The sequence below is a fragment of the Haplochromis burtoni genome, unplaced genomic scaffold (assembly GCF_018398535.1).
Source record: "Haplochromis burtoni strain Fernald_Lab_line unplaced genomic scaffold, NCSU_Asbu1 Contig_592, whole genome shotgun sequence".
In the NCBI taxonomy this organism is placed as follows: domain Eukaryota; kingdom Metazoa; phylum Chordata; class Actinopteri; order Cichliformes; family Cichlidae; genus Haplochromis; species Haplochromis burtoni.
Window position 1 is genome coordinate 190968 of NW_024582953.1, and position 18208 is coordinate 209175.

The following is an 18208-nucleotide window of genomic DNA, read 5'->3' on the forward strand; positions in this document are numbered from 1 at the left end:
TCCATAGTAGGAGTGTTGCTTTTGTGGTGGGAAAGATTTACACCAGGAGTGGGCAACTCCAGGGCCGATGTCCTGCAGGTTTTAGATGTGTCCTTGATCCAACACAGCTGATTTAAATGGCTGAGTTACCTCCTCACAGAGGCTGGTAATGACCTAATCATGTGATTCAGGTGAGCTGACCCAGGGTGAGATCTAAAACCTGCAGGACACCGGCCCTCGAGGCCTGGAGTTGGACACCCCTGCCTTACAAAGTGATTCACAATGTGAAGAATTGTCCCTGAAGACAAGCAGCAGTGTATTAATACCAGCACACACACACACACACACACACACACACACACACACACACACACACACACACACACACACACACACACGCACATACACACCACTGCCTCAGCCTAAACCTAACCCAAGCCTAACTTTACCCTGAGCTACAACCAAGTCTACAACACAATTACTGATTTACTTTGTGGAGACCACCAGTACACAAACACACACACACACACACACACACACACACACACACACACACACACACACACACACACACACACTTACATGTGAGGGGATGTAGATGTCGTAGGGATTTCCAGAATCCACATCAATTACATGGAAGCCAACACTAGAGCCGTAGATGACCTTTAACCTCTGCCCTTCCTCTACAGTCAGGTCCACCAGCTGGGGGCGATGCTGCAGGTCAGTGAAAGACTGGCAGACAGAGAAAAGAAGATTGACTGAGGTTCAGTCATGCACTAAAGCAGCTGGATATAACTTTGTGAATCGGGCGTGTGATATTTCCTCTCTAGTTGCAGAGGACAAATAAAATAAAGAAATACAAAGAAATCAGTATCATGTACTTGTCCAAATATCACAAGACTTAGCTTGATTACCTTGAAAGCCATAAACTTGTGGTAAGGTTTAGGTGCCCAGGCATAGATCTCAACTGAGTTCTTCAGAGCAATCACCAAGAATTTAATCCTCTCGTACTTCACTGCAGAAATAAAGACACATTTTAATGTGAAATCTCAGGATTTCAGCTAAAAAAGATTTTAATTCAACATAAGATATGATAGATATTAATTTCTAGTTTGTTAGTGAACAGGTCCGCACGTCTCCCATAAACGATCTGAACGTACCGACTTTGTAATGCACGCAGCCCTCCAGGTCCCCGACTGTAATCCAACCCTGTTTCTTCTCCACTTCAGGGTCATTGTGTAATATCCTGTTCCTCAGCCAGGACAGGTAGTAAACCCGCAGCTTGTTCTTCTTCCCTGTTTTGGAGGAAAATTCAGAATTCGAATGAAATGATCATTCATTTCCTGTATGGAACAAACATAAATTAAATGGTGTCTGCGTCTTTGTGAGTTTAACCCATCAACTGTGGATCTGTGATGTGGCATTTGGTGAAATCAGCTGCCAACCTGAGATGGTGACCAGGACGTTGAGTCCCTCCAGGACGTCCATCTGTTGGAAGCGCCTCCGATTGATCAGGTTGTAAACTTTGCCTTGACCGCTTCGATCCAGCAGCATCAGGCCGTTCTCCGTTCCCACCAGCAGGTTCACTCCTGCCCAAAACACACACACGCTTCCTTTTTAGCGCCTCTGTATCTGCACGGGATTCAAATTATCACGAGGCTGTTGCTGACGTGACAGTTTTACCCCAGAGAGCCGCACAGAGGATCTCCGAGTTGAAGCGTTTCTTGTATTTACGGATCTCGGGCGTGTCGCTGTGCGGCCTGATGTTAGTGGGGTTGACGTTGACCACGGAGATCTTGCGGGCCTCGTTGAGCCTCGCCTGCTCCTGCTCCTGCTTCAGCAACTCATCAGCAAACAGCGCTGCAGCACAAAGTACAACAAAATGCATCATCATCTCATCTGCAGCTGCCCCATCCCTGAGACAATAACACAATATTTTACACTATTTTTTCATTTTACGCTACTAATATATTGGATTCTATTATTTTAATAATTATAAATTAGACTACATATCTATCTATCTATCTATCTATCTATCTATCTATCTATCTATCTATATATATATATATATAAAAATACTGGCAATCAATAATAACAGATACAAACATGGTTAAGTCAGGATGTGGGTTGCAAAGCAGCTTGCAGATGCATGGCTACTATAGGGGGGGCTAAAGAAACTTTAACCTGAGGTTTTCGAGTTAGAAGCATCAGCAGCACTAACACTATATTTGACCTTTCAGAGGGTAAAAACAGTTTGCTGCCAGGCTGCATTTACTGTACGCCACCGGCTCATGTGACTGATGCTTTAAATTAGAAGAGAAGCCTACCTGAGGCTGAGGTTTTATCATCTTCGTCGGTCGGGGAGGTCCCGTACACCCTCGGATCAACAAATGGCGTGAAGGAGGACTTGGAGCCTCCGCTGCCTCCCATGCCAAACTACAAGCCACAGAAACACAGACTTTACAGTCCAACACGTGTTTGTCAAACATTTACCACGAACAGCAAAACATCTGTATAAAAAAACTGGGATCAAAATATAGGAAACACAAAGATTTTTCTATGAAGTGTCACAAAATATAAACCGGTCCTCATCAGTGTTTCCTGTATTTTGTCAGAGACCTGTATCAGGTGCTCAGAAAAAGGAAAGGGGTTACTTCCTGGATCAGAGGCTGGAAAACTGAGCGAGGGAGGAACAAACGAAGAAGGATCAAACGAGTAGAGCAAGGCAGGTTGAGTCAAACAGGACAGGGCAGGAAATTAAAGGTGCCACTTTTGTTCACATATAAAACTTTTCGGGGGCATCTCACCGTGTTAGATTTGACATTGAGTTCTCTCTTCTTTGAAATCAATTCAGTTTCCTTCCTATAGCTCCAATTCACAACAGCAGCCACCTTAAAGACCCTTTCGTACAGCGTGACTGGCAAAGGATCGAAGCAAAGGATCACTGAGATCCGCTCATCGGAAGTATAAGGAGACAAAACTGAGCGGCCTAAATATATGAGCAGTGTTGAAATCGTTCCAGATGTGCACAAGAAGATGATCTTGTACAAGCGCTCGGTTTTGTGGCCAATCCTCTGAAACTACATATGCACCTTTTATTCATTTAGTCCATAAGCTTCAATAATGTCAGCCTTAAATGTGGCTGCTGGTAATTTCCCACCCTGATAAGGCAGCAGACAGCTGGCGATGGGGAGTGTGGGCAGGTGTCGGGGCGAGCAGGGTTGAGGTTTGTCAGGATACGGGGAGGTTTAGGGTGGAGAGGATTTCAGGGCCGATATCTGGGTGCTGCTCCACCTACTTGGACCCCAGAGGCATCCCCTGGAGAGACCAGGGGGGAGGTGCTTTGCTGCACCAAATCGGGGAGATTGGCGCTGCCATAGAACAGTTTGCCGGGGAAACCGTTGCTGGCGGTTGAGCTCCGCCTCCGTTCCCTGTGTTTCTGGAAAAAGAGAGAGAGGGGCGGGCTACTGTGCAGCGAGGCTGTTTGACAGGTCAGGTGATGGAGGGAGGCGGGACCCATGCAGGTGTGCTTGTTTCAGTGTTATTTTTAAACTGGGGAGGGTGGGCACATGTGCTATCAGGTCTGTGTTTCTACCACGCTTGGCCTTTAACACACACTTACACTGTGGTGAGTCTCTTAGATTGTTTTCTCCAAAACCTTCAGCGGAGTTCAAAGATTATTTGAATAATAATCAGTTATTAACTCTAAACTATGCTTTCAGCTCCAGCTCACTGGCCTAGTGCAGAGGCACAGGTTCAGCTTCACTTTGGGCCATTTTCTGTGCGTTTTCCCCTTACGCTCTGTCCTTTCACAATAAAAGCATATTCTAAACAAACTGTTTAAATCAGTTTGTTTTGCAAAGCTGATTTTGAATCATATCTGAGATTTGAGGGCAAGCTGTGTAAACAGACCACGATCACTGCCCTCTACTCAGTAAAAAAGCAACAAATCTGGTGCAGAGATGATGAGTGTCGGTTTCTGTGCAGTCAAGGTCAAAGGTTAAAACGGAGACTCACCTCACGCATCACCAGGGTGCTGTCCTGGGAGCTGTTTGCATACGTGTCCTCGTTGGTGTCGTTGTGCTCTCCCGCTGTGCCGAAGGACTCGTTGGTGCTCTGACTCGCAGCGGGCCTGAAAAACAGATTTTTATCATCTTTTAAGAACTTTTTTAAAATGTTTTTTTTTAAACAGACGCATCTGACTTTAAAATAAGAGCTTAACAATTTGAACAGATCCGTCTTCTGGGTTATATATGTGATAATGACGTGTAGAGAAACAAGTAAGAAGTACAAAAAACCCACTCAGTACTGCATAAATACTGCATATATATCATCTTGTGCAAGAGGGGCTTGAAGCTGTTGTTTCACAGTGAAACACAGAAAAGGAAGGTTTGCCAGATGAATGATGAGTGTAGCACAGAGCTGCAGACTTTGGGAAAACAAGGGGAAAACACAAAAGTCGCCTCTTAACTGCAAAACAAGTATCGGCCAAATGTTTGTGAAAGCAAACCGTCCTCCGAGCTGCACTAATAGCGCTGTGCATCATTAGCCGATGTGCATCCTCCTGCGTAACCCTCATAATGACCAAAATTTACAAAATGGACTTAATGGTTTGCTCAATATGACCTGAAATGGGTGACTGAGCCCATAAACACACCTGGAAAATGTTGTTTTTCTTTGTTTGCATTCAGAAGAGTCGCCTCCTGGTGGCTATTATTAGAAAGAATCCAGACTTACGGCACTTCCTGTTGGGTTTCTGTCGTTTCCTGTTTTATTTTGTAAAATCTTACAAATCTTACTGCTGTTAGTGTTCCCTCCTCTGTGATTAAATGCCTCGCCCTAACTGCCTCTAACCATTTGCTCCATCGTTGTCCTTTTTAGCTGCAATTTTTCCTGCGTGTTTGAATTCTTTATGTACTTTTGTCTGCGCCTTATTTTATGGCACATTGACTGATTGCCTTTGACCTCACCCAAAGATCAAACCTTTGTGCTTCCTGCAGTTGGATCCTCAGCGCCTGAGCTGCATCCATCCTTTACAAAATCCATTTTATTAAAAAATGATTAAGAAACATTTCTTACAGGTGTTTCTTTCCGTCTCCGTGCTCAGACCTAAACATTAGCTGGTATGCTCTGTGGTCGTGCTCTTCGTTGGTTTGGATGCAAAGCTATTCCTGAATTATCACCATCACTCACATGATGCGTGGGATATCACTGACGGCCACAGATCCATCGTTAGCCCCGCCCTCTCCCTCCTCATCCTCGCTGCTGTGGGACTCCTCACTGGACGACGAGTAGTCAGTCACTTTGACCGGCGGGCGGCTGGTTTCCTCGCCCTGCCGCAGCTCTCTAAGCTCTTTGGCCAGAGCCGTCAGATCCTGCAGGAAGACAAATTCAAAAGTGACTCAACACTTATTTATTTTCTTCATTTCTGTAAGTCAGTAGTGTGCAGGTCCAAAATGATCATGCAATAACTATTTTTGTCTTTAATAACTTTATCTTCTTATATATCCGGCGTGTGGCTTCTTGGAGGTTTAAATACCATAAATGAAAGGAATTCGGTCCATCTATGAACGTCTGTTGTAGCTTAACTATCACGTCTAAAAAGCTCTGCTAAGCTGTTCCAACACCACAAAAGCACAACTCTCAGGTGTGAAGACAGATTTGCATTTCATTAAATTTTAGATTAATATCACACTGAAAATAAAGTGTTTAATTAGCCGAGTAAGAGCGTTGATGATGGAAAAGTAATTTGGCAGCAAAAGCAATTTTAATTTTAAACGATATTTCAGAATTCACTTGCTCGACACCAGAGACCAGACGAACTATACAAGTTGTCTGAGAGAAAGATTCACAACAAATTCAAGGCAGGAAACATTTTTACAATAAAGAAAATCACAGTAATATAAAAACACAGCGATCAAAGAGGTGAAACAAAGCTGACCTGAGGCGACGTTTCCTTAAATCAATCATTTAAGGAAATGCATTTTTACACAAAAATCTCACAGTCTGTGCTGCAAAGTTTGAGGTGGAACAAAGTGAAACATGCTATCACAAACATCTCTCATCATCCTGGATTATGCCCCCCCCCCACAATAAAAAAAGCTGCATGTCTGATATTCCTCATTTTGTGCAATCCTGGAACGCTTCAGTGACTCTCGCAGCTCTCCTGCCTCTTTGCGGCGCTGCAGCGGCTCAGAAGCAAAGAGCAGGAAGCAAATGTGTTTTTGGTTTTTGTGCCACCATGCAAGCCGTTAGCGAGTCCGTCGAGAGGAGGACGGTGAAGTGAGAGAAGGAGGATGCACCATGCCTCAAAGTGGGAGGTCAAAGTTCAGCAGACTTGAGCCTCTGTGATATTTTACAGCGAGCAGTCAGGTACATGCACCCTGACGCCTCATCCAGCTTCTGTGCACTGCTGCAAACACGTCACAGCAGCACCAGTTTAAACAAGTTAGAAATGTTTGGCGATGGTTTGAAAAGCAGCCGATATCCTGTCTTTACAGCTGAGATGCTCTTTGCAACATTTTCCTGTTGTGAAGTTTAATACGACAGTAAATGTTTCTCTCTGGATCACAAGAATAACCAAAAGCTTCTCCTGTAAGACCTCCTTAATGCATTAAACCTTCACACGAGAACTCTGCGCAGCACTGTGGTTTCACTGTGAGCCTCACAAACCACGTACAGGAGGAAAATGTATTATTGGAAATTTAAAACACCCCATAAAACACAAAAAAATAATACACTCATAAATATACAGATAATATATTTATCATCTGTATATTAAATAATGAATAATTTTATAAATTAGGATGATTATAAAATCCATAATAATTTACTACAAAATAATAAAGTTGCTACAAAAATAAGTAATAAAGTAATCATATAAATACAGTAAATTAATCTAAAAATCTGAAGTAATTTTACACATAAAAATAAGGACTATAAAATATAAACAGCATTCTAAAAAATACTATAAATATAAAATATTAATATAAATAAATGTTGAAATGAAGAAAATGTAAAAACAGACAAAACAAACTAAAATATCAGACATCATCAATATAAATATAATAAATATAGGATGTCTTTGGCTATTATTAGAAATGTAATAAGGTGAATATAAACATTTCATTTAAATTACTAGGAACTAAATTCAAAGGATTAAAAGACCAAAAGTATTTCACGCTGCACTCTGTCAGTAAGAAAGATTTGAGTTGTGATTATTTGAACTTTGAGTCATCGTCCAATCCTGATCCTGCGAACGAATCAGAGACTCAGCAAAACAACTACGTGTAAACATCTTCAGTTCACAGCAGGAAAACGTGCACGTGAGCAGTGGGTAGGAAGTGGACCGAGTGAGGGGCGGCTTTGGTGGGGCACGGGGGGGAGGGGGGTCTTACCAACTCCTGGAGAGAAATGATAACAAGGAAGAAAAGGGGGGGGGGGGGACATGTGGAAATGACACAAGTTATAATTATTATTCATAATTATAACTTGTTAAATCCAGACCGAGTCTCTTTGACAGGAAACACAAGGGAATGTTTTCAGACACATTTTCCAAAAGTAAGAAGATTTTTATTGGAAAACAGTAACTTTGGTTTAAAATCAGGATTTTTTAAGACCTTATATTTTGAAACTGATTGAGAATAATTTCAGAAAGAGAAGTTTGGATGATTTTGATAAAGCTTTAAATCTTTTTTGAAATAGGAGAGACCTTTTCTTCTTTTAAAGTTTCAGGAAGTGAAGGAAATTTGGAAAATAAGATATTTCTTGAGAACTTTCTTTGAAAACAAAGACCTTAAATACAAATATAACTTATTCGGTATGAAAACCTGATAATGAATTTAAAAAAGCAGCAGTAATCGATGATACATACATGAGAACAAGTGGAAAGTTGGTGAAAATTAAAGTCTATTCTAAGAAACTTCAAAGCATTTGGAGACAGTTTTCCAAACTGTGTTTTTTATTCATTCAAAGTGAAAATTCACAGCAAGAAACTAAAAATCAAAGGCTTTGCTGGAGGGCTTCTCAGCGAGGAGCATTTACGGCTTTTCAACTTTTCCAGCTCTCATTATTATCTGGGCCGAAGCCTGTGTTAATGTGAGTGAAAGAAATATCACAAGCCGAGCATGATTTTATTCTGAAAGAATCGCACAGGGTAACATCGGGAGTTTATTCAGAACGTATGTGAGGGTGCCAGTGCGGTGAGGTGATGAGACAGAGCGATGAAGGAGGAGAAACATCACTAACCTCGTCTACAGCTTTCTTATAGCTCTGACGGACGATGGAGGAGGGATGGAGGACAGGAAGAGGTTAGTTCAGAGAGAAGAGTCAGTCAGGCTTTCACCGCATGTTTATTTAATGAGTATTCTTAATCTTACGGGGGTTTGTGGCACTGCCACACACAGGAGAGCTGCAGGAGTGTGTGTGTGTGTGTTATACACAGTGTGTACTCACTGCAGGCCTGCTGGGTCGGGTTATCTCTCTGTTGTCGTCTTTGGCGTCGTGGCCTTCAGTCTTAGAGGCTGAATTACCTAAAACCCAAACACAAGAGGATGTTTTTCATAAAACAGCAGAGCTTGCACAAATTGGGGAAGACAGAACGCTAAGAAAGAATTCTAAGAAGCAATTTAAAGGCACTTTTTGTAATTACCCTTTACAAATATCTCCACTAGGGGGCAGCATTTCATCAGTGGGTTTGGTGAGCCTTCCAAAATCCAAAATTATCAACTGAGCGTAAAAAAATCAACTGCTATGACTTTACGTCCAAAACGTCTGTGCATAGGGAAATATAAGGTGAGGTTAGACTTTAACGCAATACCAATTTGTACCACAAGGTGGTGCAACAAGTCAGTGTGACCTTTATTTAATCAGGTTGGCCATTACGAACACAAAGTACCTGTTACCAGGTACTTCTTAGTACCTACTCTGTCGAGGTTCCAAGTGATCCAGGGCAAAAATGTGACGTCAAAAGACTGCAAGCCACCGATTGCTGGTCAGTGGCGTCACTCGATGAGTCATGAGAGCGTCTTGCTCACGAAATCAAAACGGACATTTCTGAAACCTGGCAATGAGTGAAAAGGCCACAAAAACCAACGCCGTGATCCTTGAGTGTGACTAAAAGCTTCAGGCCGAGCAGCAGGTATGTCATTGTTTTAGCGTTCATGTCACATACTAATTATCACAACCTCGGACACGGTACTATAACCAGGACCACGCACACTGAGAAAATGAGGCGAGGCGAGCTGTACCACCTTGAGTCGCGTTGAGCGATGTCGAGTACTAATGGAAAAAATTTAAACTTGTTAAGGAAACAAGTTCAACAAGCATGAAATATTAACGAAAATGAGACATCAAAATATCTAAAAACATCTCAACTAATAAAACGCTGCCCCCTGGTGGTGAGTTTAAGCAAAAAAGTTCCAGAGGGTAATTACAAACAGTACCTTTACACTGAGAGAGACCTTCAAAGGCCTGCTTGGGCGCTCAGACTGGGTTTCGTGGGTTCAGGTCAGGTTTTTGTGAGTTCACAGACAAACTCACCTCGCTCGTTGGAGCCTCCCTGAGAGCTGGGGGTGCTGGAGCTGGAGGAGCTGCCGCTGCTTGTTCTCTTCAGGGGAGTGTCCAAGTACATGTCGGGCCTCCGCAGGTCAGGGTTGCTACAGTAACACAAACGCAGCGTTGCCTCAGACATGACTGTGAACAAATACCCACACCCACATTTCCACCGGTCGACATCGGAGCTGCGCATACCTGGCCCGTATGAGGTGAGCGCCGGCCCGCGGGCCGAGGCCTGGCCCGTTTCCAGGAGAGTTCTTCCTGACCAAAGCCGGAGAGATGGAGGTCGTCCTCTGAGGAACCTGGAAACACAAAACAGCTGCAGGTTTTAACATCTGTCCGGAAGCAACAGGCTAAAAGCTGACATTTTAAAACATCAAAGAGTTTAAGTACAAAACTGAGAGCTGCAAAGGCATTCTTTAATTCACAAAATTAACTCAAAAAGGAAGCAAAAATGAGCAGGATTTTAGTCTGTGCATTACAATTTTAATCAGGGTGATGGGGATAGACTGTCCGTTATCCATTACAAAGTCTGTTTGTCTTAGTCTTTTAGTTTTAGAGCAGTTACTGACATCATTTGGGTGTTTATATAAGAAAAACGTTTGACAGAATTATGCCTCGCTGAGCAGCTTTAACTAAAGCTCATTTCACTGGGATGAAGGATATTTGCAGCACATAACACAAGACTAAAGAGCAGTGCTCTGAAACCCAGGTTTGCATTTAATCTGAACACAATTAATGTGAAGCTAAATACACAACACAATCATTTTAAACACCCTGAGGGCAACAGATCACAAATTTCTGGTAGAAATGTGTGATTTCTACCAGAGTAAGTCCTTTTTTCAAATAGATCATGTTTAACTAACGATAAACTAAATGATAAATACAATCAGAAAACACTCAAAAAATCAAAAAGTAAAGAGAAACTCAGAAAAAGACAGAAAAAGGTAAAAACAGACTTTAAAGAAAAGCAAACTCAGCACACGTGGATAAAAACACACTGGCGGTGGCATGCAGAGACCTTAGGGGGCATGTCGTCGTCCTGCCGCAGCCAGGAGCTGCGGTCCAGTTTGTCGAGGGGGGGCGCCAGGCGGGACAGGGGCGGGGGAGGAGGGGTGTCAGAGGTGGGGTCAGAGTTCTGCCGGGGCATGGGAGGCCGGGAGGGGGAGGGCAACGCCGAGGAGGAGGACACGCCGTGGGGGTCGTACAGGGACTGGGAGCCTGACAAGCCATGACTCTTCACCTGCACCAGGTGGGCCATCTGAACACACACACACACACACATGCGCGCAGGCAGGAAACAGGCAAAGTGGAGGGGAGAGAGCAGGATCAGGACAGAGTGATTAGGAGGCAAGTCAAGAGGAAACAATACAGGAGGAGTGATGCAGAGGAAGGAAGATCAGGTCACGGAGGAGGGAAAACACTCCTCGCAGTGCACTGTGTGTGTGTGTGTGTGTGTGTGTGTGTGTGAGTGTGAGTGTGTGTGTGTGTGTGTGTGTGTGTGTGGTGTGAGTGTGTGTGTGTGTGAGTGTGTGTGTGAGGTGAGTGTGTGTGTGTGTGTGTGTGTGTGTGTGTGTGTGTGTGAGTTGTGAGTGTGTGTGTGTGTGATGTGGTGTGTGTGTGTGTGTGTGTGTGTGTGTGTGTGTGTGTGTGTGTGTGTGTGTGTGTGTGTGTGTACCATAGGACACGAGAAAGTTGTGTATAGGCAGAGTGTGTACATGGCCAAGTAGTGTGTGGCGCGTGAGTGTGTGTGTGTGTGTGTGTGCTGTGTGTGTGTGTGATGTGTGTGTGGTGTTGTGTGAGTGTGTGTGTGTGTGTGTGTGTGTGAGTGTGTGTGTGTGTGTGTGTGTGAGTGTGTGTGAGTGTGTGTGTGAGTGTGTGTGTGTGTGTGTGTGTGTGTGAGTGTGTGTGTGTGAGTGTGTTGTGTGTGTGAGTGTGTGAGTGTGTGTGAGTGTGCTGTGTGGTGTGTGGGTGTGTGTGTGTGTGTGTGTGTGTGTGTGTGTGTGTGTGTGTGTGTTTTTATCTGTGAGTATTTTCTCCAACAGCCCAGCAGACACACAGCGCCTCCTGCTGGTGACGTGCAGCAGCGTTCTGTCCAAACCCAGGAGTTTGTCAGTGTCTCCTGATGTCATACAAACAGGTGCATCACACCTGCAGGACTCAGCTCCTACCAGAGTTTTACTGAAGCTACTCCCCACAGACCGGCTTTACTTGAGCACAGACGGAGGGATGCCAAGGAAAAGTCTGGCATGTTTCCATTACCATCCACTGTTCCCATAACATAAACAGACCCCACCCAGTTTGAGGGGGTGACACCTATAAACTGCTGAAAACTCCTCAGACAAGCTGAGACCCAGAACCAAACTTACTGTTACTGATAAGTAACCCTGCCGACTGGATTGCTGTCATTTTGCATCAGTACTCCATCACAGTGGATTTGAAATCAAACAGTGATTCCAGGCAGGCTTTCACGACGCTTTTATTATTACAACATTTCATGCACCAGTTTTCTTCACTGTATTTATTTCTGATCAAACACTCTCATTCCTCCGGGCCCCTTATTTTAATCTTGATACCTGCTGCCAGCTGGAGGGTCACTCCAACCAGAGCCCAGAGGGTGGAGAGCCACTACGCCGAGCTCACTCCTGCTGCAGATCAGAAAAGACTACAGACGGTGCAGCTGGACCTCCACCACAGCATGAGAGACTCGCTGCAGGGATGGCTGGTGATACTGCAAAGATACATAACTTTCATCTCAAATACTCACAAAGGAGAAACTCGCAATAACTGCTCATCCTGATCCTCCTCCTGCTCTTCATCTATACGATCAAAAGCCGTCACAAAGCTTTGCAACTTTCTAGCACAATGCTGCGTCACCGCCTGCCGACACCGCTCCATCCTACCCGACAATCTCCTTATTAATCTTTGTCTCACTCTAGCTCCTCTCAGACACTTAATCCCATTCACATAAGCCTCTCCTGCACTAATGAGGCCACTCTGCTGATGTTCAAAAGAGCTCAGAGTTTCATTTCAGCTGCTTCGCCTCTGATGAAACCAAAACCCACGTGTGTCCGTGACGATCGGACGCATCGACGACACGGAGCGACCTCGCTGGCTCCAACACTCGCCGATCTTTGAATTCATCACGTTAAAATGCACTCGTGGGCATCTGTGACGGTTCCACAGAAGTGTGGAGGGTTTGTATCTGCATGTGCGTGCATGTCCAGGACACGCACACGCTTCATTCTCTGCAAATATTTTATTTACAAATTTCTTTGTGACAAATAACTGAGAGACATTATTGAGGGGCCTGAACGCTGATCACGAAAGGAGCTCTTCTCACTGATTGATTAAAAAAGAAAAAGCTAAAGCGAGTTAAACTAAACTAAACTGACGGGTCAGAGACGGGCCAGGTGGTGAGTCCCAGAGAACTAGTGAATTCCACTGCACCGTACCAACGTACATATCACACTCAGACAAACACACAAACACAGGTCACACACCTGTGGCTCCATGGAGCGGTGCATGGGCGGAGTCCGGGCCTGCTGGATGCCCCCGCTGCTGAAGGACTCGGAGCGAGGCGGCAGGGTTGGGTCGGAGATCCGGTTGGAGACTTTATGCTGCAATGCAGGAGAAGAGGTTCAGCTTGTAATGTTCCCACACACACACACACACACACACACACACACACACACACACACACACACACACACGTCCACCTGGCAGTGCATCCATGATGAAAGTGCCCTCTAAGCTGTGTGTGTCTGTTCACATGTTTTGGTTTTAAAGCTGATTTGACTGATTTCTTCTTCTGGGAGTTTTCCTGTAGCTCGTTACCAAGTCTGAGACATTTTGTTCCAGTTTTGTTCCTCAGGTAGAAACGAATAATTGTTTCGGGAGGTTAAACTGTGCTTCTGCTGAAATCAGAGGAAACAGCTCGTTCTGTGCAGAGCTAAACGGATTCGTTTAAAAATGACGTCTATTTACTGCTTTTAATGCTCGAAAGATGCAGAAAATGAAGCTGGCTTCACCACAACAATTTAAAACTATAACACAGGAGCAACAGCAGAAGCAGCACATCAGACACATGATAGTGAATGAATCTCTTTGCTGCACAGGTTTATTAACCTGCTAAAGAAGCAGAGTTACTGTTTACAGCTCAACATCGTTTATTGTTTGTGTGCATCTCTGCACACAAACATTTAGATGAACTTCGGTGAAGACTTTTTCTGAAGTACGCGATACACACTTATTCATATTTACATAGATATCACGTTGTTCTGCTCCCAACAGGAAGATGTTTTAGTTCATGTCAAACTGTAAATGAAAACTGGAAGTATCGGACTTAATGAAGCGTTTGATGGATACGAAATAAAAACAGGCGTCATTAAAAGATAACGGCTGTTCTCACATGTGGCTAAACCAACATCTGGAGGTCTGATCTCCAGCCAGCGGTGGTGTCGTTAATTCTCCCAATGACTTGATTTATTTGAGCTTCTGTGGAAATGTTTGTGGAAATGTAATTATTAGTTGGAGCTGAAGTGTGTAGATGGAAAATTGACTCTTTGTATTTGGATTTTTTAAACAAACACATTGATTCATCTAGAAAATCAGTACGTTGGCCTTTACTGAACTTATTACATTTATTATATACTTAACTATTAAGAACATGAAACACTGATTGGGGCATTATTACACATTAAGTATGTTTACTTTTACCTTCTTTGCTATCTTTACATAATTAGATACAAATCCTGTATGAATTTGACCTGAAATGTGTTTTACAGTGCAGTAAAGTGAAGTCTGTCTCAGGGCCTTTTCTCCTGCATTAGTTAAATAAAGAGCTCACATCTGATCTCTTTCCCTCAGTTTCATATTCAGCTGCTGGTTACTGTGGCTGATGATTTCAGCTTGTAAGTCTACAGGAGAAGTTATTTGTCTTCAGGTCAGATAAAAGTGACTTTTTAAAAGAAGTCGTTTTCTGTGTGAATTCAGCTGCTTCTCATTAAATTGTAAAACGCTGTAAGTCTGCTCTTCGTTCCTCTACTGTCAGCTTAACAAACTATCACGTCTGATGGTTTTGAGCTGGCTGCACACGTCACCTGCGGCCCCCGGTGAGGTGCACCTCCACAGGGTCGGTTCTCTCTAAACGGCGGTCATGTGTTTTTAGAGGGGAACATTGTGATGGAAACATTTGCTCTTCTGAAGCTCGAAGGGAAATCCTGGGAGATGAGGGTAGACCTATCCGCACACAGTGTGCTTTCCATGTTCAGCGTCCGCAGGGAGAAACACCGATATAGCTGCAGCTGTCCTACATCTGTCCACCAGCTGCCACCAGGGGGCAGACCTGGAGCTCTGCCCTAAATGTGTGTCTGTCATGAGTTTAAAGTGGCCCTAATTTATGGTTTGGACAAAATCAGCAGAGTTCACACATGAAACACAGATTTTATGAGCTCGTACCTTCTGTGTAAGAGTGTAAAAGGCAAATAAAACCAGCGCTACAGAACAAATAACGACTTCAACAACCTGGAATTTAACATGAAGTTAACATGAAGCCTCGAAGAGGAAATCTGATTAAGTTAGTACATGTTAGAGATAAAATCACAGCATGCAATAACAGAGCAGCTCTCAGTCTGGGTGGCTTTAAACTCTTACCCGCTTTTATCCTCTTTATTGCTCTAAATCAGCAGATAAACTCAAATGACCTGTAAATATTATATAACAGCATGCACAGCATAGGTTTGAGAAGCACCAGAGTGAGAGCTGCTCTGGGTAGAGATCACCCTGCAGCACCAGCACAGTCAGTAGCCTGTAAAATGGAAAGCGATGGTTAAAGTTAAGAGTTGGAAAGAAAAGTAAGAGGGCAGGTGTTACAGCGACCAAGTGTTCTTACATACATCCCAAAACAACAAAATATGTCACGTCAGCGATGCTGTTTGTGGAATACAAATTTTAACTTGCATAAAAAACATTTGAAGGGTCTCTGCTGGAGTCACTGACCACCATGTAGTTGGAGCCCCGGAGCAAAACATGGGTTTACTTGTGTTTCAGTGACATACACCTCTTCAGTATTCCAGATAATTAACAGGAATAGAAGGAAAAATGAGATTTGCAGGTTCAAATTTTAGGATAAATATGCTTTTTTTAAAGAAATACACACTAGTAAAACTCTGGGCTCATCTGGTATCAACTAAGGTCCTTGTTTTGCAGCAGAACTGCTTCAGTTGTATCGTCGTCTTTTCTTTGTTAGAGAGATTTAATACTTATCTCTGCACAAAACGTTTGTGCTGAACGTGAGAATAAAGGCCATCATGGGGTACATCATAGACATGCAGGTACACAGGTAAGCTGCAGGTTTGTGTAGAAGCTACTCTGTAGGCTCGCTGTAGGCGTGCCATACATTTTGGCTAGGTTACCTAGGTTATTCCTTCGTCTACACCTATATATGCTGTAGATATGCCATAAGAATACATCAGTATGCTATATGTGACATCACTGCGCGCCCTGTAAATGAGTGTGTCTGCAAACAGCATGGTGTCCGTGGAAACTCAACATTTTGAGCTAAAGTGGTTGAAAGTGCAGAGGTAGCCAATCAAAGAGGAGCTTAACCAACAGATCCAAGTGGTGAGAGGAGGTGAGAAAGGGAGGAGTCCACATCATCCCAGAGTTACAGTTAGACAGTTCACCTGGTTAGAGGAGCTCTTATTAGAGATTAAAGGGAAATCATCCCAGCAGGAGGTTAATTAGGAAGCTGGACAGACGGCAAGATGAGGAAGCATCTGTTCCTCCTCCGACTAACCAAGCGGCTGGGGCTGCGGCCCCTGGAGTCAGCGCTCCTGTCGGGACTCCTGTCAGGGCTCCTCCGGGACCCCACAGGCTCAGAGTAGGCGGGCTCGGGGACGCAGGTGATGCGGATTCGAGGTGTGTGAATGTGATGTCTGGTGGGGCTGACGTGGACAGGGTAGGAGGGGGGACGGGACCGAGGTTTGTACCCAGGGAGCTTGAGGAGCTCTTCAAAGTTGATGTCTTGCTTCTCCATGAAGGAGTTATAGTTCTTTGGGGCGATGCGGGGGGAGTTGCTCTGAGCTCGACGCATCACCTGGAAGGCAAGGTGGGTGTTTAACGAGGAGGAGATGCACATGAGGACAGGAGGAGGACAGGAGGAGGACACTCGCTGGTTTTGGTGTCCAGAGAGTGAGATCTGTGATCTGCATTCACATTTGTTTGATGGGAGGAACGTAAGCCCTCTTCACAGAAACACTCCACAAGGCAGAAAAACATCTCACCACGACTCAGTTTGACCTTTAACACGCTGAGCTCATCACCCTGTTAGTGACGAACACGGACGACTCAAGTCACTACACATCAAGCCTTTTTAAAATGAAACTCTTATTTTGGTAGTTTCTCCGCCTGTTTGTTGCCGCTCTGCTGTTTCACCTGGAAAATGAAAGAAATCAGAAAGTTGTGACTTTTATTTATCGCAGACTCTTCTGCAGATCAGCTCCGATGATACCTGCAGGGTGGGAAACAAACAGAGCGCGCTGGCCTTTGATTCACACGACTCCAGCTCAGTTAGTGCTGCTATAAATGGAAACATCTGTTTGTGTGAGTCTGAGTGGAACCACAAGCTGCTCAGTGGGTAAGTCTTGTTCCTGCTCCCACATATAAACCAGCCTTTTGTCTTTGCAGCAGAGCTTCACCTGAGTGTATGTGTGCACATTTGGATGCTAGCAGCACCTGTTTCCACAGCAGCGTCACATCCTCAGAGCGGTAAAAGCTCTTTTCTTGAAACATGTTGGAAGGTGTTGGTGCGTAACCACTTTTCCAATAGTCACAAAGGGAAAACAAACAATAGTCTGACTTTTAGTGCGATCGAATGTTTCTCATAACATGTGGCAAAAAACTTGTTTAAATGTAGCTGTATTCTTCATTTTTTCTTTATTTTATGCAAAGATTTATTTGTATTAATCGATCAAAAGCATCAAAAAATCAACAATCAGTTTCAGGCTCTGTGTGATGTCAGCGGGGACAGGGTATCACTAATATGGCCACCTCTGCTGCGAGGGGCAGCCAATCAGAGCAAAGCCGCCTTGAAACAGCTTCTTCCACACTCATCAACATAAATGATGTTGCCGGTTAAATGACTTGTGCCCCCCCAGAAGCATGCACCAGCACTAAAATGAAAGAAAGTAAGGCTGGTCGTGTGAAACTGCGTGCCTGCAGGCTACCTCTTTGGCCCAGGTGGGCTTGTCGTTGCTGCTGGGCGCCTGATCCTTGTAGTGGTACAGCTGCTTCTTGTCCTGCGGCGGTCGCGCCGGCTCCTGCTGCTGCTGCAGCGACACCAGGTACGCCCGCTCCTGCTGCAGCTGCCTCTGCAGCCGCTCGGCCTGCCGCTGCTCCTCGATCTGCTTCCTCTTGTACTCCTGCACACAGAACAGAGAGACGTCAGCTGAGCGCAGGTCGAGCTGCAGAGATAAAAACAACAAGGATCACGTTTCCTCAAACAAACGGGCTCGTGTGCTCAGCTCAACATGGCCTGTGTGCACGAGTGCAAAGAGAAACCTTTATGCTACTTTAATTATCCTGCACGTCTTGAGACCGGCTTGCATTTGATCTGCATGTAGACACCAGAGCACTGCTCCTGTGGTGTGTTTAGACCAAATGCAAAACCCAC

The 18208-nt window shown here is 44.4% G+C and overlaps 1 protein-coding gene across 7 annotated transcripts in view; it reads right to left on the reverse strand.

The window, feature by feature from the left end:
- Window positions 1–18208, reverse strand: part of tnikb (TRAF2 and NCK interacting kinase b) — a 63828-nt gene that overhangs the window by 8467 nt on the left and 37153 nt on the right. For 3 of the 7 annotated variants that reach the window (XM_042214595.1, XM_042214597.1, XM_042214594.1), the window contains 16 exons: window positions 17763–17957; window positions 16334–16633; window positions 13038–13154; window positions 10556–10795; window positions 9730–9836; window positions 9520–9635; window positions 8434–8510; window positions 5173–5354; window positions 3997–4111; window positions 3278–3418; window positions 2307–2415; window positions 1663–1839; window positions 1425–1568; window positions 1140–1274; window positions 894–994; window positions 562–711 (listed from right to left, as the gene is read on the reverse strand). In XM_042214595.1, coding sequence (XP_042070529.1) covers window positions 562–711; window positions 894–994; window positions 1140–1274; window positions 1425–1568; window positions 1663–1839; window positions 2307–2415; window positions 3278–3418; window positions 3997–4111; window positions 5173–5354; window positions 8434–8510; window positions 9520–9635; window positions 9730–9836; window positions 10556–10795; window positions 13038–13154; window positions 16334–16633; window positions 17763–17957 — 2406 coding nt within the window. Of the gene's footprint in view, window positions 1–561; window positions 712–893; window positions 995–1139; window positions 1275–1424; window positions 1569–1662; window positions 1840–2306; window positions 2416–3277; window positions 3419–3996; window positions 4112–5172; window positions 5355–7416; window positions 8251–8433; window positions 8511–9519; window positions 9636–9729; window positions 9837–10555; window positions 10796–13037; window positions 13155–16333; window positions 16634–17762; window positions 17958–18208 lie in introns of those variants that run through there. The other 4 variants (XM_042214598.1, XM_042214596.1, XM_014329685.2 and 1 more) reach the window with 4 other exon arrangements.